The following is a 23,485-nucleotide window of genomic DNA, read 5'->3' as shown; positions in this document are numbered from 1 at the left end:
CCATCTCAGTTGAAGTAAGACATGCCGAAGGTGGCTCGGTAATTACTGACTGGAACAGCGGCCCTGGGCTGCGGGAAGGATGGCCTCGGTATTTGCGGCACAGATAATTTTTGCATTTGAGACTTAATTACGTTGATATAATTATTCTTCTGTCAGGAAAATCAGGTGGCACAGATGTGTCATATTTGAGTTTCAGCAGAAAAATTAAATGCCTTTTTCCTTTTTTTTTTTCCAGGAGGCAATTTGGGTGGGTGGCTCTGGGAAGTCAGGGGTGGGGTGTTTGGCGTTCAGCCCAGGTCCACGTGTCTGTCTGCAGCCGGTGCCTTGTGGGGCCCGTGGGCATCAGCCTGGGGGGGTTGGACTCCAGCAATAGTCCTGCTGGGTCCCTTTCTGGAGAGGCTGCAGCAGGGGTCACAGGCTGGGGGTGGTTTAGGGCTGGGAAAGCTGTGAGCTCTGGATAGCTGGAGCTGGAAGGAACTCAGAGAGGTGTGTTTTTTTTAATTTCATGGTGTTTTGTTTTATTTGTAACCCTGTGATGTAAAGACTCACAGCATAGTTGCCCACTGCTCAGAGTGGGCCCGCGTTCCCCCCCCCCCCACACCCCACAGGCCCCAGACACCTCAGCCACATCCACTTCTGTGCCTGCCGAGGACTCTTTGCCCTCCTGCACTCCCCACCCGTCAGGGGAAACTTGGGACCCCCTAACCAAGTGCAGAGTCCCCTCCTCACCATTGAAGCCCCAGTCCGGGCACCAGTCTTACTCAACTAGCTGGGGCCAGTGCTTGAGCAAGAAGAGCTTATGCAGAGTGTATGAACTGGAGAGCAGAGAGAGGAGAGGGCTTTCTTTTATGTGTTATTATTATTGTTATTATCATCATTATTATTTTATCCTCGCCCGCGGACAAGTTTTCATTGATGTTAGAGGGAGGGGGAGAGAAGTGTTGATGTGAAAGAAAAAAACAGAAAGACATTGATTGTTTGCCTCTCACGTGCACCCCAACCAGAGACCCAATCCACAACCCAGGCACATGCTCTGACCGGGGATCGGACTGACTGGCAACCCTTCGGTGCATGGGACGATGCTCCATCTGCCGGAGCCACACAGCCAGGGCGTGGAAAGTACTTTCTAATAGAGAGGGGACCTGGGTCGGAAGTTCAGCCTCCACCACCCAGTGGCCCCGCAACCTTGCCCACGTGGCTTCCTGCCCCGAGCCTCAGTGGGGGCCGCCGGTATATGGTGTGTTGTCCACAGAGGTTTCTGTGCTGTGAACGTGCATAGCAAACACACACATCTCAGGCTTTCTGCAGGCCAAGTCTGTATCACTTAGATTTTAAACAGCCCAAATTGCCTGAAATGTTAGCCTTGCGCCCTCAGGCAACAGCTGGGGGCATTCTCAGACAATCAGAAAAATGAGCCGGGGAAGGAAAGACCCAAGCAGGTGCCTGGGGCCCCCAGCTTTCTGCGTTGAGATAATGGAGAAGTGGCAGGGCAGGCTGGCCGGGTGGGGCGGGACCTGCTTGTCTGCAGGGCAAGGCAACCTTCACGCTGCCTTTAATATGCAGCCCTTTCACCTGAGTGTGCGTATCTCTTACACACTACGCAGAAATGAACACGGGACAGAAATACAGCAAAGCATAGACATTAAGAGTGGTTGTCCCCGTATAGTGGACTTATGGGTAATTTTTTTGCCACTTTCTTTATTTTCTAACTTCTCTACAATGTATCCTATTAGAACCAGCAAGCAAAATCACAGTTACATCTCACATAATGGCGTTTCGGTGCACACTGGGTCACCTGGGTCACGGTGGTCCCACATGACTGCAACGGAGCAGTAAAATTCCGGTCGTCTAGTGTTGTCGCGGCTGCATCATCTGGCGACGTCGTAGCTGTCCCCACGTCACAGGCAGCACATTACTCACAGGCTGTGGTGATGCTGGTATAAACAAACCTACTGCGTGGCCGGTCCTGGGGAAGGATAATAAACGGCTGTGCACTGTCCTATACTTCTATCATTATTTTAGCGTGCTCTTTCCAGTGTGCCCTGTTGGGCTGGCAGCTGCCCATACGTCTTGTGTTCAGCGCATCTCTTCATTGCATCATTGCCTCTTGTGCTCAGTTCTATCTCGTGCCGTTTTGTACAGCAGCATGCTATACGAGCCTGTAGCCTGGGAGCGATAGGCTCGGCGTGTTGTAGGCCAGACCGTCCGGTAGGTTGGTGTAAGTGCACTGTGTGTGGCTGCTGCAAAGACAGGCTCCCCTAAGGACACGTTTCTCAGAAGTGCATGTTAAGAGGCACGTGACTGCAATGGTCTTTAAAAGAAAGAAGATCATGTGGTGTCTTATTAGCTTGTTAGGGCTGCGGTAACAAAGCGCCACAAGCCGGGTGGCTTTGGAAAACCAGACGGCATTTGTCTCACCGTGCTGGAGGCCAGAAGTCTGACTTCAAGAGGTGGGCAGGGCCGTGCTTCTTGGAAGGCGCTAGAGAAGGGCCCGCTCCCTGTGTCTCTCCTAGCTCCTGGTGTTTTGCTGGCAACCTCTGGTGTCCCCTGGCTGGTAGATGCATCACCCCTATCCTCCATCTACGTGGGGTGCTCTCCCCGTGCATCCTTACGTCATCTTCCCTCCTGTGTCTGTCTCTCTGGGTTCCGGTTTTCCTCTTCTTACAAGGACACCAGTCATATTGGCTGGGGGCCCACTCTAATGACCGTATTTTAACTGGAGTACCTCTGCAAAGACCCTCTCTCCAAATACAGTCACATTCTGAGGGGCTGGGGTTAGGATGTAATGAATCTTTCTGCAGGGGGAGAGGGGAGACGCAGTTTGGTCCATTAGCAGATGTGGTGCTAGAAACGAGAAGAAGTTCAGAGTGGCCCCAGGGTTCTTCTGTGAGCATGGGCGGCAGTGTCCTCACCCCAGGAAACCATGAGCGTTGCTGAATAATACTTGATATTTCCGAACACTAGGTGTCAAGGCAGTTTGTCATGCAGCAATAAATACTGATAGAGACTCGGAGTTTTTAACCCCGCATTCGAGTCTGTAATACTTGAAAATTATAATTCTGGATTTCTTAAAGCTTTTTCCTCGAAACACACATACGAGGTCTGTCCAAAGGGTATCCAGCCGTGTAATATGAAAAATAGAGACATTTCCTGAAGAAGATACAAGACACATTACACACAGGACAGTGACCCTCAGTCCCCTTCAAAGTAGGCACATTGGAACCTCACACGGTTCTCCCAATCACTATCAGCTGCCCTGTCATATTTTCCTGAATCTCATCAATTGTCTGAAATCTCTTCCCTTTCAAAGGTGACTTTAGTTTTGGGAACAGACAGAAGTCACAGGGTGCCAAATCTGGGTTGTAGGGGGGCTGAGTCACCTGGGTGATTAGATGTTTCACCAAAAAGCTCTGCATGAGACATGATGCATGAGCAGGTGCATTGTTGTGATGAAGCTGCCAATCGCCAGTTAGGTCTTCTGAGTCATCTGAGTAGTTTCCATGGAGGAATGTTCAAGCTTACTGTAAAATTTGATGCAGGCTTATTGCCGTACTTGCTCAGTCATTTTGAATGCGATGACCACACAGTACACATGCTCACTCAATGGCATGTACCACCCCCGCTGACTAGTACAGTGATGTTGTCATTGTTCACACATGTGCATTCCAGTCTACTCTTCTTGGCTGCCAGGTTACATCCGTGTTGGGCAAACTGTGCTCATTAGAATAACATTGACTGGACTTTTTCTAGACAGACCTCCTATATTGCTGGAAAAGTGTGCATATCTTGTATATACAGTCCGATGAATTTTTGCAAACTGAAAACACCCTTGTCTGTCTCTAACAATGAAGCCTGGATTGAGCCCAGATGCTCTTGTGCTTGGGGCTGGTAATTTTCCTGTTCGCTCTCAGATCCATTCCTGCCCCTTCTCTGCTCTGCTCAGAATTGCAGGAAACTCTGTTTCCCAGCTGCCTTCTGGTAGGTTCCATGGCAGTGAAGGACAGCTGAAAGATAGGAGGAGAGCAGCCAGAGTGGTTTTCCCTGTCTCGCACTGTCTCGAGAGGGACCCCTGGCAGCAGCTGAGCCTCTGTGATTCCAGGTCCCATCAGGGACTCCCCTCCTCCGTGACGCCAACTCCCAGCAGGCAGCCCTGTTGAGGTTTCGCCACCCATTGGGTGGCCCAATGTCTTGGCTTTTCCACCCAGCCCTAGGTTGGCAGCGCCTCTCTGCTGTTGATAATCTCTCTTTCCTTCCCCGTCTCCCATCACCTGGATAACTAATTCCCAGTACTAAATTCCTTCGGTTGGGTGACATAGAGTGATTTAGATTTCCCTGATGGATACAGGCTCCTGGAGGCATTGCATAGTGGATCCTGGATTCAACAAGAAAGCATCAGGTTCGTAGACTTCATTTCCTGAAAAAGGAGGCGGTCCTCAGGATACAATATCTGCGGGCTTCATATTTTCAGTCTTTACTTAGAGAAAAGGAAATGGGGATGTTCATTATGTGTCAAGTACGTGCCCCTGTGTTAGGTATACCAGACATACGCAGTTATACGCTATTTCATTTGTTCCTTGCAACAAATTTCAGCTAGAGAATAATTCTGTCATTTTAACAGATGAGGAACTGGAAACAAGAAAGGATTAGTTACGCTTCAGAATTCACACAGGCGCGTTAGGGTTCATCTTGTTCTAAAGACACTGCTTCTCCAGCTGCTTCCGTGTGGTTAGTTTGCATCTCTCCTTCCCCACCTACCAGGGTCTCTCCCTGAGTGTTGCGGGCTGCAGCTTCCTTTAATTCCATAGAACACTTGCCAGGTTTCAAGGACAAATCCACGCCCCTGAAAGACTAACATGTGTCTTCTTTGAGGGTTCAGGAGGACTGAGATCAGTAGAAGTGTGGCAGAGCTGAGAGTTCCTGTTGGTGCTGGCAGATAGACGGAGCAGAGGGCAGCCCTGGACACTGGCCCCAGATTGCCTGGGCCCGTGCAGCGATCGCTTGGACATGCCTGCCACGGGCGAAAAAAGGGCAGGAAGAATTGGGTATTTACTGATGCTTTGGAAATGGGTAGGCTGGAACTTCAACCCGCCACTTTCTAGCTGCGTGACTTTAGAATCTTTGATGAGTCTCTATGTGTCTATTACCACATCATAAAAATAGACTAAAAACAATGAACTTGCGGAATAAATATGAAGAAGGAAGAAAGGACCTTGGAGAGAGATGACCACGTTTTTTCCCCAGTTCCTGCTTCTGCTGGAGGTTGGGCTCGTTTTCAGTCCCAAATAAGACAATCAGGTGCATACTTTTAGGGTTTCTAATGGGTACCTCCACTCTTCCCTTTCACCAAGTGAGGCCGAACACTCCCTGCTAATGCTCACTTCGTTGCTAAGAGGGACTTGAGCTCTGACCAGGACACAGTTCACAGGGCTTTTATTTTTCCCCTTAGCCTCATTTCTCCCAGGCAAGTGGCCTTTGGATGATTGGAATGATGCAATGGCCATTTCTCATAATCTTTCTTTGGAGACACAGGTGTCCTTGGATGAAGCAGGAGCAACTAGAGGCAAAGGGGGAAAGAGCTGTGGGCTGGGTTCCCGAGACCTGGATCCAACTATGGGTCAGCATGTCTTAGTTACATGTCCCAGGGCAAGTGACAACCTGTCTGAGACTCAGCCTGCTCATCTGTAAAATGGGGTCAGTGAGGCAACAAGAATGCCCTGAGAGTCAGTGCGCAGGTACACGGACCAGGGGACTGTTCCTGGTAGCATCAGAGAGAAGTGAACTCTTAGATTTGTTAACATTCTGAAAAGAAAAGTCATTCATGTTCCTTGCAGACTATCTGGAGAAGTATAAAAAAGGAAAGTAAAAATCGCCTGCTATCTCAGCGTACGGAGACAACGGCGCCGCTGTCACTCGCTGTAACAGGCTCAAATCACCCTTTGTGTGTTTAAGTAGCACGTGGTTCTGAGGCTTCTTCGACAAGCTTGTGTGCGACGAGGTATTTTAAACATTTAGCAGAGTGCTCGCACATGGGAGAAATATAAATAAATATATTCACTTATTAATTAATTCAAGACATTTATTAAGCATGTGTCAGACTAGGAATATTTGTGTGTGTCTATATATACAGAGGTGCATACACATTCATACATATATATGTATAATATTATGTGAGCATAATTCTTTTTATTTTGCACCAGGCTCTGTATCATGAAGTTTCTATTTGTCTTTACTGCACCAGAAAAAAAAAAATAACAAGATGGCCCTGGCTCATGTGGCTCAGGTGACTGAGCGTCGGCCTGTGAATCAAAACGTCACCAGTTTGATTCCCAGTCAGGGCACATGCCTGGGTTGGGGGCCCGGTTCCCCAGTAGGGGGCATGAGAGAGGCAACCACACATCGATGTTTCTCTCCTCTTTCTCCTTCCTTTTCCCCCTCTCTAAAAATAAATAATTAATTAAAAAAATAACAAGATGAATTTTCATTGTGTTTTGGGGGTGTTTTGACATCCTCTGCTCTATAATGTAAACTTGTCAAATTAACTGTGGGCGGTCTTGGTGGAGCTGCAGGTGACCTTGAAAGGCCAGAGAGGCGACCTCCAGGGGCTCAGACACTGACAGGAAACTGTGCATTTGCAGACAGGAGAGGGGCTCCAGAGACGGAGCTGCCCTGGGCGGAGGAAACAAACAACAGTTTTAAATATTAGCCTCTAATTGAACATTACAAGAGGAGATGATGTTAATTGCTGCCACTAATTATCATAGGAACTGCTCCCCGCCCCAGCCGCCCTGTGCGACACGCTCCAGGGGGGGCGACTCGAGGGTTCAGCATGGGTAGTAATTCTCATAAGTGGTGCCGGGAGGCCGGCAAGTACACACACTGCATATTATTGCATTGATCTCTCTGCACACTTGGTGTGTACTGTGCGTGCATTAGTGAGTGTGCAGGGCCCTTACCCCTCCTTCACTCACCGCTTAGAGTCACGCAGTAACACCATTCCTTCAACCCCAAAATGTGTGTTGAGCGCCTACTGTGTTCTGGACACCGGCAGTGGCAACACAGATGGATGAGGTCCCTGCAAGAACATAAGCTCCGTGGACGTTAGGGCTTTGTCTCTCTTTGTCACCTGAGCCAAGATTGGTGCTGGCACCTAGCAGGTGCTCAATAAATGATTATTAATCAGTGTATGAATGAATGGCTTAGATGGTCCCCAATTTACTATGATTTGGCCTATGACTTTTCGACTTTACGGTGGCATGAAAACGATATGCATCCCGTAGAAACTGTACTTTGGATTTCAAATTCTGATCTTTTTCTGGACGAGTGAGTGATAGGCAACATGTGGTTCCATACTCTCATGATGCCAGGCAGCCGCAGCCCCCGGTCAGCCACGTGACCACAGGGCTGCCCGAGGACCCTCTACAGTGTGTGTGTCTCTGGTGAGTTTTGGGGACATCGCGCTTTGTGTTTTGCATTCCATCGTGTCTGCCAAGAGCCCATCTGTGCCTCCTGCTTCTGGTGGGAAGAGGAAGGCAATGAAACCTGCACCCCGCTTACGGTGGGGTTACCGATAACGTTAAGTGCGGTGAGCAGGTTTAAGGTGGGCCAGGCCAAGCTGTGCCGCTCGGCAGGTTAGGTGTGTTGGATACATTTCGACTTAAACGATTTTCCACTTACGATGGGTTTCTCGGGCTGTAGCCCCATCTAAAGTGGCAGAGCATCTGTATATGAATATATATAATGAATATATAATACGTGTGAGTATGTTGTGTTTCTGTAACAGTGTATGTATCACTGTCTGTAGCTGTAGATCAATATGGGCATACGGTATCTTTATTAGTAGGCTTCTGCGGTATCCATCTCACTATCTAAATGGTCAGATCGTAATTACCCCCTACCCGCCCCCGCCCCGCACTTCTCTGTGCTCCACGACTCCAAGGAGCGAGAATGACGGGAAAGACCAGGCCCGCACCTGGCTGTAAACACAACCCCGTTTGCAGGTAGCCTGAGTACTGAGCTTTGTTAGTCAGAGGTCCTGGCAGGGGAAGAAGCCAGGCACCTGGCCTGCAGGGGGCACCTCCCTGTGCCCCTTTTTCCCTGAGCACCCCTCCGTGTCTCTCGTGGGCTCTGTGGATGGGGCCCTGCTTTGTCTGTCCCAGGGACACCAGAGCCCCGCATCCATTTCGCCTGATGATGTGGTCTCTGCAGTCAGCAGGCTCTATTCAGTTTTCGAGCTGAAGCAGGAAAGGTTTGCTGCTTGCTGATTACACAGAGTCTGAATTTCCCCAGCCCGTGTCCTCAGGGTGTTCCCACTGAGCCTGATGCGAGGCCCCTCACAGACAGGATGGGACTCAGGACAAAGGGGGCTTGGTCGGGGTGTGAGGTAGTGCCGGTCCCCTGAACTCCATCCTGGGTCCATGTATCCTCATCTGTGACGGTTTCCTTGCTCTCCGTGCGCCTGTTTCTGTCTGGCTAACCCCTCCTCTACACCACCCTGCTTTCCACCCACGTCTCTCCCGCTCTGGACACTGAAACCACTTTGGGCCAGAGTCCTGCTTTCCAGTCTCCTTATCGGCTGAGTGACCTTGGCAAAGCTCCTCAGTGACGTGGGGGCACCCACCCAATTGCTCCGCATTCTCTCTGATATTTAAATGATAGCAATGCCACTGTTGGCCAAGCTTTTCCTCTCTGCCCAGCATGGAGGGGGTCCTGCCCGCTTGTGTCCGTGGGGGCCAGAGAAGTTGAGTAACTTGCTGAAGGTCACACAGCCAGGCATCGTGCTCCAGAGAACTATTTTCACTTTCACGATAATTTGGGCTTGACCCTCTCAGGTCCCCTTTCCTCTGCCCCCCTGTTTAGTCCTAGCCCGGGGCCACCCATCCTGAGACAGTACCACACCGTCCCTGTCATTTGCCCACCAGGGAGCTCTTTGGAGTTGGGATGTTAGGCCCTAGGGGCTCCCTCCACGTGACCTTGACCCAGGCATCATTCACCAGGCACAGCTGGGAGGGGACACCTGTGCTCTTTTCTCATCTCTCAGCACGAGTGGCCTAAAGAGGTCTCACCCGAGAAGCCAGGATGCGATGCCCGTCTCCACCCTGTGGTCTCGTGGCTGCGTGACCTCAGACAGCTGTTTGCTGCTCTGGCCCTCAGTTTCCTCTCCTCTGAAACGAGCACTCGCCCTAAATGGCCCAGATGTGGACTTCAGATAGCATCTCTGTGTCGTACAAAGGCACAGGGCCACATCTCCTGGGGAAGGGGGCCGCTTTCCTGTGGCCTTGGCGTCCTGGCCCCCTGGGAAGGGACTGAGCTTCTGTGAGTAGCTGCCCCTGTAGCTGCTGGGATTTTGTCCCCAGCCACCTTCCTAGGTGCTTTTAGGAGCCCATGTGCTGGCATCCTGGGGCAAGCACCCCCTTGCCATCCTGGGGTGTGTGCTCCTTCCTCAGAGGGCCCACTGGCCTCCCGCCCGGGGCCCTGCCTCAGGTGTCTGTCACCATGTCAGCACAAGGTGGGGACCTCACAGCTGGCAGTTTCAATCACCTGCTGTGCACTGCCAGCCCCCCACCACAGCACCCCTACCTCTCCACGCCATACCCATTCCCCTTTAGAACCATGGTCCTCCCGTCCCAGCTTTACGGAATAAGCATGGTTCATTGTTTCAGCCTGGCTCTGTCGGAAAAGCCAGACTTACAGTGTGGTAAACAGACGAGCCAGTGTGCAAGGAGAACTGAGAGTGTCCCTTGAGTGGGGAGCAGCCCTGACTCCCTGGGGCACGCACCCACAGCCCCAGAAAGGTCAAGAGACCGGGAGATGGGAGGAACAGGGCACACTCACCTTCTCTGCTCCAGCCCGCCCTGACTGATTTTGCTGGCCTCGGTTTCCTCACCTGCAAACGAAAGGAAAACGATCCCAGGCCCAGAGAGGGGCTGTGAACTGTTCAAGGACACACTGCTCGTCAGTTAGACGAGGAGCTGAGAACTGCACGTAGATGCTGAATCCTTATGTTTTCACCTCTCCACTGTCTGATTGGTTGAGATATACATATGTGTGTGTGTGGTCCTTAAAGCAACAGCCAACAAGTAAACTTTACATAATTAGAACGACTTACAAGAAAAAATCTTATCCCTAACCCTCTTCACGCCCACCTATCAATATTCTCAGCCCTTGTTATTCGCAGACATGTGGGCTACGCTATTCCCCCGTTCTATACTGTTTCCTTAATGCTATTTCACGGAAGCATTCCGCGCTGCCACAGTCCTTATTTCTGATCTTAATGTCTGCCTGGTGGCCTCGCAGTGGCGCGCTGTGATCTCCCTCACCGTTCCTAATCGCCGGGTGACAGGGCGGCGGTCAGCCTCTCCGTGTCACCAGAGAGCACTGCTCCGAGCGCCCGCAGGTACAGAGCCTCCCTCTGCCGTTTCATTCCTTCCCGGTGGTATTCATTTCCAGGAGATGAGTTTCCAGGTTTAACTGAGGGTGGCTCAGCCTGGGCACAGTTGACATTTGGGCCAGGTCGTTCTCCGTGGTGGGGACTGGCCTGGGCACTGTAGGACGTTGGGCGACATCCCTGGCCTCTACACACTGCATGCCAGTAACAACCCCCCAAGTTGTGACAGCCAAAAATCTCTGCACATTGCCCAGTGTCCCCGGGGGCATACTCACCCTCAGCTGCCGGTCACTGTGGTCAAGGGTAGGGGTGTGGACTGTGTCGCACATGGGAGTCAAAGCTTTGCCAGGACCTGAGCAACATCTGTCCTGGGTGGTGTCAGCGAGGGAAGGGAGGGACAAGCAATAAGAAGAGAGTCAGATGCACCGAGCACCGCCATTAAGCTTTCTCCACTCTGGGCCTCAGTTTCTCGTCTGTGGCATGGGAGCAGGAAGAGTGACCCATTTTCAGGCTTGTAAGGAGTGAGTGGGGTCAGGCGTGGGAAACGCTCAGCACAGTGCTGGGCTCAGAAAACTCCCAGTAAACGGGGGCGCTGCTGGTCTGCTACGGTGGGAGCCCTGCCAGGCCTGCCATCTTTGCCTTTGCTGCCTTGGAGGATGGAAAGCTGGGGTTTGGGGGTGGAGGTGACAGAAAGGGAGCCATTCTTGTTCTGCCCTTCCCAACCCTCCCACTCCAGATCCAACCCCGGGGCACAGGCTCCGCTTCCGGAAACACCCTCTGTGACAGCGCCGGGAAACATTGATCGGTTCGTGCATTTACTCATCTGTCCAAGGTGCACCAAGAGCTGGCTCTGCACCAGGCAGGGTGGTGGGGCGGGTTCAACATGGCTCTGGGTCGCACAGTCTGGGTTCAGACCCCCACCGTGGATGAGTGAGCTCTGTGGGCCATCTCCTAGGGGCCCTCATGCATCCATTTTCACTATAAAATTCAGAGCGTTAGTCTGAGGGTTTGACAAGCCCACCTGCAGAGAGAGGCTGGCATGAGCACCCACCACGTTAATAGGTGCTCGGTGAACACGTGGCTGAGCCCAGGGTCCGTCTGTTCCCCCTGAGCCCCTGTGGGTGGCTGGGGTCCTGCCCAAGGCCAATGTGGGCTCGTGGTCTCTGTCTCTAGGAGAAGTACGTGGAGGAGCTAGCCACAGTGAGACAGACCCTTCAGGTGGACCTGGAGACGTCCATCCGGAGGATCGCCGACCTGCAGGCGGCCTTGGAGGAGGTGGCATCCAGCGACAGTGACACAGAGAGGTAACCCGGGAGGGCCCGCGGGGGCTGGGCGCAGTAGGTGGGCTGCACTCAGGGGGATGCTGTGGCCTTCTGTGGCCCGAGCTCCCACCCAGGGGCCTGGGGCTGCATTTGCTGGGAGACCCAGGTGTGTTCAGGGTGGGAGGTATCTGCCCGGCTCGGGTGAGTAGGCCCATGCCATCTTGCCTAGCTTGCCAAGCCTTTGGGGGGTGAGACAGTCTGGGGGAGTGGCTGCAAAGGGGACTCCACTGTGTGATCTTGGGCAAGTTACACGTCCACTCTGGGCCTAATTCCCTCCTCTGTAAAGTAGATTGGATACTACTGGACAAACCACATCAAATTGCCAAGATTCGGTCATTTTTGACCTACAGACTGGACATTTTATATATTCAACCCACAGCCCACCTCATAGGGTTACTGGTGAGGGAGCTAAATGAGTTCGTAGGTGAGCATCACTTAGAACAGTGCCTGGGGCGGGTGAGTGCTGCACGATGCAAGCCGTGTTTGTGCAGAGTGACAGGAAGTCTGCCAAAGGCAACAAGTAATTCGAGGATGCAAGATTCGATGGCTGGTGGTTGGCGCGACCACTCACTTCAACGTCAAGGCTTCTCTCCTTCCTCGGAAGGCAGGCTGCTTCTCACCATCTTCACTCAAGCCTCAAGCTGCCTGGGGCCATGAGTGGGCCACTTAGCTGGAAGGAGTTTGAAGTGTGCTGGATGGACACGCAGCTGTTCCTCAGAGCTGCCTGGGGCCTCGGCGTGGTAATCTCTGGCAATGATGGCTGCCCACCTGACTGCAGCATCTCTGCCCCCATCCCAGCCTCTGCAGCAAAGCCCGGGCAGCGGGGAGAGACTTGGGCTTTGCATCGCTTTGGTAAGGAACCGGGTATCTTAGCCTAACTTTCAGATGTGGTCCCCTCCCTACACTGGCCAGCCATCCCTGTGCACGCCTGTGCAGGCTGCATCGACAACCAGCCCCTCTTGGTCTTCTTCTCAGGGGTCAGGGATGGTTAGTGCTGCAGCCAGAACCATTGAGGATTAGACCACGGAGTGCAGCCTTCTTCGTTTGCACATGAGAATCCTGACCTCAGAGAAGTTCACGGTCGCACAGCAGATTAGCATCATACACGGAGTTAGAACCCAGCGCTGCTCAGTTTCCCACCCAGACCTTTGCCGGCCACACGCCTCTTCATCGGTAGGGCGACTGCAGGGGCCAGCAGCTGACCGGTGGGAGACGTGGGCATGGGACCGGCAGTGAGGGAAATAGAGTTGCGTGTGCCCTGCGGCTGGTTCTGGTGGGAACAACCATGCATCTGCATCAGAGCTGACCACACCTAATCACGAAAAAAGCTTGGAGGGAAACACGCCCACCCTCTGTTCCTAAGAGGGCAGGCATTGTTGGTGACCTAAGGGTTTGTTTTCTGCAAGTTCATTTCTATTCTCTAAAATTCCTGCAATGAACGTGCACACCCACCCCCCAGCTCTCCAAGCACCCTCTTTAGGAGATTTTGCTCGCCTAAGTGATGTGCTCTACACAGCTGATTGTAGAACGGGAACACATTCTTCCCTTGACGCAGGCCTGGGAGGGCCATATGCTATTTAGAGGCATGTACCCTCCAACTTTCCCACAAAGGTGTTCGTCGTGCTCAGCGTCATCGCAACAGAGACCCAGTGGCTCTAAAACCCCATGTTCTTGGCTCTAAAGAGAGGGCTCTGTCTAAAGAACCTGCAGTTCCTACAAAAATGGCTTCCATGCACATCCTGAGTGTCTCTGCCGCTCCCTGCTGCTTTGTACAGCTGCCAAATAGCTGGTGAGATGGCAAACACCGACGTCGCAGCTGCTCCCAGCTTGTGATTACATGGAGGGGTGTCCCGTCCGCCGCCCCCTCCTCCAGTTTTATTAGTGTCATGACAGAACTAACGTCTGTAATTACAAACCTCTATTGCTCACATTACGCACTCGGCGCTTGGACTAGTTTTTCTATTAATAGAAATGCGCGAGCTTTTGCATTCCTTATAAAGGGAATTGATGGCTGTGTATACTACTGGTTTGGTTTTTTTGCCAATGAGCAAAACGTCTGAACCATCTTCGCTTGCATAAGAAGAGATTCTTTTTTTTTTTTTTTGGATAAACAATAGAAGTTATGGAAATGACAGAATTGAAGAGGGGAAAAGAGGGACCCCGCTTGGGGCCTTGGGCACAGGCTGGGCAGGAGGTGTGACAGGAAGCCAGGAGCAGATTCTCACCTGGACATTGAGATCACAGGAACGGAAGCTCTGGAAATGAGTCCTCTCTGGCTGTGTCGAGTGTACATTGTACCTTGTCCAATATATGTCCTTTTATGTTGGCTAAAATTAGGCTGAGGTGAGACAAGCTGAAATCCCTGGGCCTAACCAAAGATTGCAGCTGCCCTTAATTCTGAGTTAGCGGACAAAGGCTGTCTGGCCAGACTGTAAAGGCTCCTGCTATGCTGTAGGATGGGCTTTGGAGCTGCCCACTTTCTCTGGGCCCGAGCAAGGTGAGAGAGAGAAGCACGTCTCCTCTCCTCCTTCCACCCCACCTCCCGCCACTTTCTCCTTCCCTGTCTCCGCCTTTCTTCCTCTTTTGAAATGGCTCACAGGAGCCCACTGGACCCCCCTGTTCTTTGATGTGCCCCAGAACCCCAGGCAGGACCAACTATGTAACTAGTGTGTCCGCTGTGAAATAAAAATATGGGCCTTCTTGTTCCAGATTCATGCAGAATTTGTAGACAGTGACAGCGGAGCATTAAGCCAAGCACGGGCCCTTCTGGGGGGCCAGCCCTGACCCCACGTGGTTCTAGGAAGCATTTCTTAATTCTTGGCAGGCCTTGGTCCTAGCTCACTGCCCTGTAACTTGGATTTAAAATTTACAAGGAGCATAGATTTCAATAATAGCATAGGGATGGGGGAGGACTAGGGAAAACATTGCCCACAAAGAAGTCTGAACACATTTTGGAGAATCGTACAAAACATGTTCTCTAGTCACAGTGCCATTAAGATGGTGATCGACAATAGAAAAGAAATACATGCATTGCTAGGATGTAGAGCCACTGTCTGGAGCAGAGCTCCCAACCCGGGCCCCAGCGCCCATCTGTGCTGTTCCCCAGCCCAGCAGCCGCACTGCACTCCCCTCTGCATTGTCTTGTTAGCTGCGATAAGAGCTTTGGATGGGAGCCGGAGGGATTGGCCCATGGCACTCCTCCAAACTGAGCTCTCAATTAGGATTCAGACCCACCCTGGAGAGAGGGGGAGAGAGAGGTGCTTCAGCTGGAGGTGAGGTTCTTTGAGAGACTTGTTCAAATTATAAAAAGTCACATTTCCCCATGTTGGGAATTAGATCGGAGCGTAACAGGCCTCCCAGGCTGGAAACACGGCTACGTGCTCAGAAAGCCAGGCGGGCTGTGCGGCAGTGTTTAAATGTGTGCTGTCCTGCTCCAGAGTGCCATGCGGTACCTTCGCCTGTGGCACCGACCTTCTTAGATTAATGGAGAAATGCTTTAAGCTGTTACCCCAGGCCTGGAGCATGCTCATTAGTCATGGAAGGGATGTATCAGCTGACAGACCGCCCCATCTATCCCCGCCCAGGGTCCGTGGCTGCTCTGTCTCCTTGGCTGGTGTTTTGGGATGGGGTGAAGGGAGTGTGGAGAGGTCAGTGGATGACCTCTGACTCCTGGGTCAGCTGAGAGTATATCCATTCTAGGTGGCCCATTCTGGGATGAATGTTCTAGCAAGAGTCTTCTGTTGCTCTTTTGAGTTCAGTTGTGTATTTTCCAACATATATCCTTTTCATTTGGCTCAAATGAGGCTGCAGTGGGACAAGTAGGAAAAACTGGGTCTAACCAAAGTTTGCAGCTGCCATCCAGGGCATAATTTTGAGTTAGTTTATTTATTAGCGGGCACAGGCTCTGGCCAGACAGCAAAGGTTCCTGCTACTTAGTAGCACAGGCTTCAGAGCTGCCCACCTCTCTTTTCCTACAATTCTCTTGCATTCTCATTTGCTCTCCCCTTTTTAAGTAATTAGCATATCCCAGAACTAGGGAAAAGCTTAAAGAATTTCTTCATTATTCTAAATAGGTTGATGTCTGATGTCACATTCCAAATTAAACACAGGACCCTGGTGTGAGATAGCTCGTGTTTAAATGATGCCGAAGCATCTTTGTAGCTTGGACAGCCTGGACACCCAGCTAGTGGGCTTTGCAGGGAGTGAGAGCTCCAACCACTTCCTGCTCTGGCAGTACAGGAAACAAATGACAATTCTGATAACAGGCCCTCTTTCCTCAGGACTTCGTGCCAGGCTATGCAGCCTACCCATTTTGCATATATTATTCTCACGACAAATCTCTGAGGTTGGTACCATTACCACCTCAAGTTTATAATGACGAACTGGAGCTGAGAAAAGTCAAGAATCCGGCCCCAGCGCACACAGTAAGTGATGGGGTTGTGATTTGACTTCCAGGCTGACTTCGTCACCCACAGATCAAATGATCGAGCGCTGTGGACCTGTCAAACATCCCCCCGCTTCCCCCTTTCTCTTGTCAGGGTCTCTCCTCTGCCAAGTAACTGGCCTGTCATCCTGGCAAACTCGTGTCTGTCACTCTGATGTGGGCCCAGTGCATTCACGAATTGTTTCCCAGGCCATGCTTGTATTCAGACTGGAGTTGTCTGGCAACACCTCACCCTGAAGGAATACAGCAGAAGACATTTAATTAATTATTTTGCTCATCAGCAGTCCCCTGCCCACTAATGCCTGGCACCAGGTATTCCTTAAAAACCACATGCGCCAAGGTAGGAGAAAGAACCACTGAGTGTACGTGTCAGGAGAGGAAGGTTCTGGCCTTGGCTGCACCACCAAGCCAATCAGGACCACGGACAGGTCCCCCGGTCTCCCTGGGCATCATCTGCCCACTCAACAGATTCCAATCGTCGTCATCATCATCACCATCATCTTTACCACCATGACCATCACCATCATCGTTATCCTCATCGGCATCATAACAGAGCACCTTCTGTGCTGAGACAGCCGAGGTTACAGCAGGGAGCAGGCAACATGGACCTGCTCCTGGAGCTGGTCCCGAGACTCCTTCATATGGTGAAAGGGTCAGCAGGTCTCAAATGCCCTCCTTTAAGGAGAACCCTCTTTTTTACACCAAAACAAACTTCTGCAGAAAATTCTAGCTTAGGATGGACTGCAGCTGTCCTCTCTGATGGGCATGGGAGAGGAAGGTTTGAGGCTCAGCATCCATCCGAGGTCCCTCTCCCTGACCCCTTGGTAGCCAGCTGTGAGAACTCCCGGAACACAAGGACGCGTTGGACCGTTGTGCACAGACCCAGGTCCCTGCCACGGTCCATAATCCCTGACTTGTCAAACCTCACCCTGGTGGTGATACCTCCCGACCCGGTTGAATGCTTCTCAGAATCACGCGGAACGAAACATCTCCTGCCTCTGCCGGAAAGCCTCCTCCCATTCCTCCCCGAAACCATCACTCCAGACCACGTCGGAATAAAGGTGCTAGGTGCTTTTGGCATGTTCTCCCACCATCAGTGTGTGATGAGGTTTCCGGAAGCCCTTCTTAACCCAGCCTCTTTATTTTAAATATCCTCTGTTTTGAGACATTCCCAAATGACAGACAATCTGTGGTCCCAGCTGGACACCATCCTCAGTCCGGGTGGTGTTTCAGCTTGGGTGGATAAATAGAATGCCCAGCAGGCGTCGGCTTCCACCTGAGAGGTTCTGTGCAAATTCAGTGATACAGGTCCACGGGCAGGTGCAACCAGCGCAGATACTATGAAAAACTAGGGTGGTTTTCAGTAGGCATCCCTACCTGTATCTTTCTGTCTCTTCTCATGGCTGGTTCTTTTTCAGAATCCTGGGCTCAGGTTGGGCTAATGATGATTGCTGATAATCTCATGTTCTTACAAGATTGCCTCTGTAGATGTTCCACCATTTTTCCCCCCACATGGTGATAAAGGATGTAACAGATCTTAATGATGCAGTGATATGTCATATCTGCTGCCTGCTTGCTTGTCATGGAAACTATTGGTCTGGAAAACCCAGTTCTTCCTGTTATGGCAGAAACCAGTACTGAAATTAGCTATTTTAACAAAGTCTGGCAGGAACCAGAAGGCACACCTCAAATGAGCCAAATGAGGAAGCTGAATAAAGGGACTATTTACCAAGATAATGGGCACAGTGTTGAGGAAATGAGGCCTAAGGAATGGTGTAGCCCCTGGGGCTAGCCACTCCTGGGAGCAACTACCTCTGATGGAATCCAGGGGGAGGTGGGGCAGGGGAGGTGGCCAGAGAGAGAGAATAAGGAGTTGCTGTAGGGAGAAATCCAAGAGAATAAATACTCCACCTTCCTCTCTTCCTCTGTCCCTCCCACTGTTATTATCTGAGTTCCCCATTGGCTGAGTCCACAGGGCAGGGAGCCCCTGCTGTGGCCATAAAGGTACAGGTCAGCCTGCTGAGCACATGACAGTGTGGAGTGGATTTGGAGGAGTAAAGAGAAGACAGTGCAACAGAACATCTCGAAGTTACGGGGTCTCTAGTCTGGGGAGGAAGGAGCCCTTGCAGAAAGGGGTGAATTTGAACACTGGGACTCCCCCCCGCAATGGGGCTCATACTCATGGGGTCAGCTGGAGTGAATAGTGGTCACAAACTACCAGGAGCTTGTGCCTTCATTAGTTATTTTGTGCTATCAAGGCTTTCCTGGGCCTGGGTTCAATTAAAGGTTGATGTTCAGTCTAATGACGTCTGTGAGGAAGTGTGTACCTGGCTGTCCAGCAGAGGTACATACAAATTCTCGTTTCCTGCAGAACTCCAGGCGCATCGCGTCAGGATTGTGGAGACATTAGGGTGCCCGGGCACCCAGTAGGACCTGTGGCCGCAGCCTCTTTTATTCCAGAGTCCTGGAATTCTGAGGTGGGAAATGGTCCTGAAGCCCCCATGCCCATTGTCATGGTTCAGGTGCCACCCCCACTGCAGCCAGGGTTGGCCGGTCCTCCCTGCTGGAGGGCATGAGAAACCCTGTTCTGTGTATAACTCGCCCCTCTCTGTTTCCCAGAGGAATGCCACGCTGTTGATCTCTATGGCTCGGGCCACAGGACCTTCAGTCCTTTTTGTCTTTTTATGAACATTTCAGAAGGTGTGGCCCCATTTACTCAAATCCCTCTGCTTTTAAGGGGCCTTGCCCACCACATGCTTAGCTCAGCCAGAACCAGAGTCCTTAACCTGGGGTCTGTGAACGGGTAGTGAAGGGGGTGTCCATGCATGAGTTCTGGAACAATACTGTGAGCCCTCAGATATTGCACCAAAATCCAAGTCGGTGTGGTGCATTTGGGGAGATGGAAGTTCTTTCTCTATTTTTCATAAAAGATGCTCACAAAAGGCCCAGGACCTGCTCCAGGGCCCAAGTGCATCCTCTTGCTTGCATATGATTTTCAAGCATTTAAGCCAGACAAGCCTCAGATCATTGGTCCAAACTCCTCATTTCAAAAGTAGAGTCACTGAGTTTCGAGCAGGGAAGGGAGTAGGCCAGGACCACAAGGCAAGGGTACTGGGACTTAGTCTCCTTTTCTCTCAGTCAGGTGTTTTCTGAAGCCTGGGTCCAGCAGAGCTGTAGAAAAAACTCAGGTCACTTGCCAGGTTAGAGTTGGGTCTTACTTAACAACAAACTTTTTAAAGTATCTGTAAAGAGTTTGCTTGAAAGCTGCATCAAATATTTTATACAGATCCTCAGGATTTAAGGTCACTTACCAAAAGCACTTTTGTTCTGTAGCAGGAATTCTCTATTACCATCCTACACAAATTATCACAAATTCAGTGGCTTCGACCAACACAGGTTCTATTATCTTACAGTTCTGTTGGTTGGAAGTCCAACATGGATCTCCCTGGGCTAAAATCAAGATGTGAGCAAGGTGGGGTTCCTTCTGGAGACTGCAAGGGAGTCTTCCTTGCCTGCTTGTCTTCTAGAGGATTCCAATTTTCCTTGGCTTACAGCCACTTCCATCTTCAAAGCCAGGCGTGTGGCATCTCAGACCGTGTTTCCATTGCCACATCTCCCACTGGCCAAATCCAGGGCAAGTTCTCTGCTTTCAAGGGTGTGTGTGATTAGACTGAACCCAACTGGATAATCCAGGATAACCCCCCACCTCAAGGTCCTTCACTATAACCGCATGTGCAGAATCCCTTTTACCATGTTGGGAAACAGAGCCACAGGCTCTTGGGATTAAGAATTTAGACACGGACATGTTGGGCCGTTATTCTGCCTCCCACAGGGTCATTCACAAAAGATGCTTTTGGTCTACCGGAGAGGTCAGCAAACTTTTCTTTAAAACCTGTGTAGTAAGTATTTTAGGCTCCCAGGCCATGTGATCTGTGTGTCGACTACTCTGTGCTGCTGTTGTAGAGCAAAAGTAGTCACAGGCAAAATGTGAGTGAGCGCGTGTGGCTGTGTTTCAATAAAGCTTTATAGAAACAGATCTGTAGGTTGGATTTGTCCCATGGCTGAAGTTTATACGCGCTTCCTGTTCGAATTCACCAAGTGTCGTCTGAGAGAACTTCTGGTCTGTCCTGGGCCCTGGGGCTAAAGGGTGAATAAGACAAGTTCTTGGCCCGTGAGGGGCTCTTGCAGTCTGGTGGGGACAGATAGATGTTTATAGAAGCCCCAAGAGAGACAGGTCCTTTTGGGCAGGGACCAAAAAGCTGAAGGTGCATCCCTTGGAGGAAGTGACCAGGTCTTGCAAGGAAGGAAATAGCCAGATTCCAGCAGAGAATGAAGAGGTCCTGACTGGAGGAGCAGGGTTCAGATGAGATCTGAGGGGTCTGAGGTTTCTGGTCTGGCCGTCGGCACCCACGTGCTGGGCTGTTGCACTGTGGTTAAGAGCCTGGCTCAATAGCTCTTACAGACTTGAGATTCAAAGCTGTGTGACCTTAGGTAAGGGTGAGGTTTCTCATCTCTACAACGAAGACAGGCAGGGTCATCAGATGAGATTGTGTGTAAAACATACTTTTGGGAGGAAGGGATGCCCCCTAAAAAACAGCTATCATTGTAATTAGTTCCAGAGTTCCCCAGAATGCCCTGGGAAGCTGACCACCTTCTCTCTTGTCTGACTTGCTAGCACTCACAAAGAACAAATGCCTTGCTTGCGGACAATAATGATGCTGTTAATAACCATGGTACTGGTTGTACTTAGAGGAGTGGTAATTGTTGCTACCTTTTAAGCAGCACTATCTATTTGCCAAGAACCATCGCGTTTCCAAGGGTTATCTCACTTCATCTGCCCCACAACTCTGGAGGCAGAACCCCATTATTACACACATTTTACAAAGGAGCACAGGAGGCCCAGAGAAGACAAATGACTTGCCTAAGATCTCAAGGTGGCAAAGGCCAGTAGTGGGACCCTAACCCAAGCTTATCTAATGTCAGGAACGGTGCTCTCCCCTAACCCCAGGCAGCACAAGGGTAACGGACTCTTTCTTGTGCCTCCTTCTAGTGTCCTGACGACAGTGGATTGTGGTGGAGGTGGCAGAAAAGAGATGTAAGTTAGCCCTGAGTAGAACTGAGCAACTCACAGTGCAGCCAGGAGCAAACCCCTGGCTGTCTGCGTCCATTCTGCAGAGCGCACGTCCACGCCTTCTTGGGGCATTACCAGTGATGCCCATGAGAGCTTTGGCTCCGTAGTCATAGCGTGTATATAGCACTGGGGACTTTGAACTGTCCAACTTCTTTGAGATAAAGAGATGCTCGGGACTTACGATGCCACTGTCCTCCTCAAGCACCTTCAATGGCTCTCCATGACCTCTGATAGACTTTTTACATTGACATTTGAGCCCTGCACATTCTGACCCTTACTTCCTGCTCTGCCTAGGACTCCTACTTTCCATATTATCCACATTCTGCCTTTTTATGACCTCCATACCTACGTGTATGCTGTTCCTTCGACCTAAAATTCCTATCTCCAGGCCCTGTGTAGACAGGCTCTAACCTTCAGAGGAGATGTAGCTCAACCGCCACTATGGGATGCCTTCCCCATGCTTCCAAGAAGCAAATCAAGACTCCTCTTTATTGTTCTTAGAACCCACCTTCCGTCCCACTCTGTGGCACTGCTCATTTTCTCCTTCGTTTCATGGTGATGTATATAGACGTCTACTCTGCTAAGATGGGTTCTTGAGGACAGGGTTGATGCTGGGTTCCTGTTTATAACTCCTTCCCATGGTGCCTGGCATAGAGTATTCTGTAAATAAGTACATTTATATTTATCATATATATTGTATCAACCAGAAAATAAAATGATAATTGAGGCCCACATCAATATTAGGCCCACACAGGACTTTCCCTGTGCTGCTTTCAGAATTAGGGAGCATAATAGTAAAGACTGTGTCCGCAAAGATCCTGGGGAAGGTGAGCAGGGACTTGAGACCTTCACGCTTACCATATTCCACGAACGTATCATTTGGTGTGAAATTCGATGCCAAATTTACTCTAAAATCGGGGATGCCTCTCCATCCACGTTAGAGTGGCTATCTTCCCAAGGAAGGGCAGCGATCAGTAGCATGGATATTGGGACCAGAGGGACCAGGGTTTGCATCCCAACTTCATCACCAACTAGTGGGGTTCACCAATAGGCAGGTTGGCCTTCCCAAATCTCATTCTGTCATCTACGTAATGGGGACATCACCAGCTACCACCCCTCCGGGATGGGGTTGTGAGAACTGATTGAGGATACGTACGTGCAGCCCTTAGCACAAGACCCAGCCTACCTGTAAGGGGCGACTGTCTAGTTACTGCTGTTACTGTGGTTGTCATCGTCGTGACAGTGTCCTGCCTTCTGCTTCTAGAGATAACGGCTCCCTCCTCAGCTCCCAGCCAGAAGGCAGTCTGCAGTCCTGGCTGAGTTGCACTCTGTCCATGGCCACGGACGCCAGGAGGAGCCCCTCGCAACAGTCAGCCATCAGCAGCCACATCCTCAGCCCCAGGTAAGAGTATCTCCTTGTTGCCTCTGGATGGCCAATGTCTCAAAAAAATGTCAGACTCTGCAGGTTGTCATTCAAGTCATCCATTTCCTCTGGACTACGCAAGGACAATCAGGGTCCGGACAGTTTGAGGTATGACCTTGCCACTTTCTAGCTGTATGACTTTAGGCAGGTCAGTTACCTTCTCTGAGCCGTCACTTCCTCAGCTGAAGAACAGGAAATATAATCGTATTTACTGCCCCCAATAGTTGAAATGATGAGAATCTAACGCAGCTCCCCACAAGGCATGGTTTTCCAAATGGTCTTAAATAGCATGAGGCAAACCTTTTTTAAAAATAGCTATGTGTTCGTTATAGTTGCCTTCTATCTAAGGCAAGTTCTTCTGGTTTTCCGTGTTTAGATAGTTCTAGATTTAAAAAAATTATCAACGTATTCAGATTTTATTTTATTTTTTTAAAACAGTGAGTCAATATAAAGTTGGATGATTTCTCCTTAGGAGATTTTAGCTTTGATTGAATATCAGGATTTTATACTTTCCCTAACACAGAGGGAGATGAATTCCTTTATAGCCTGAGATGGGACGCTCACAAATCTATGGGATCACCAACAATAGTTTGCTCCAACAAATGAGCCTTGGAATCCACCCTTAGCTGTAGGACTTAAATCCATCTTCCCTCCTGCTTTTCAGCCCCATTCTCTCAGCTCATTCACTTTTCCTTTTCAAGGTGGCCCTCTTGTAATTGAGAGCTAATGACTGTAAATCAGAAAGTATGGATTAAGCAGATGCGTAATTAAGATGAAAGGC

At 50.6% G+C, this 23,485-nt stretch overlaps 1 protein-coding gene across 1 annotated transcript in view; it reads left to right on the top strand.

The window, feature by feature from the left end:
- The window catches only part of MYO18B (myosin XVIIIB), a 219,972-nt gene that overhangs the window by 176,620 nt on the left and 19,867 nt on the right, over positions 1–23,485 (top strand). The window contains exons 40-42 of the mRNA XM_053928945.1: positions 11,558–11,688; positions 21,201–21,245; positions 22,546–22,683. Of these exons, the coding sequence (XP_053784920.1) occupies positions 11,558–11,688; positions 21,201–21,245; positions 22,546–22,683 (314 nt within the window). The remainder of the gene's footprint in view (positions 1–11,557; positions 11,689–21,200; positions 21,246–22,545; positions 22,684–23,485) is intronic.

The sequence above is a fragment of the Desmodus rotundus genome, chromosome 7, assembly GCF_022682495.2.
Source record: "Desmodus rotundus isolate HL8 chromosome 7, HLdesRot8A.1, whole genome shotgun sequence".
NCBI lineage: Eukaryota > Metazoa > Chordata > Mammalia > Chiroptera > Phyllostomidae > Desmodus > Desmodus rotundus.
The sequence above is the reverse complement of the archived record's forward strand: the minus strand, read 5'-3'. Positions and strand labels throughout refer to the sequence as shown.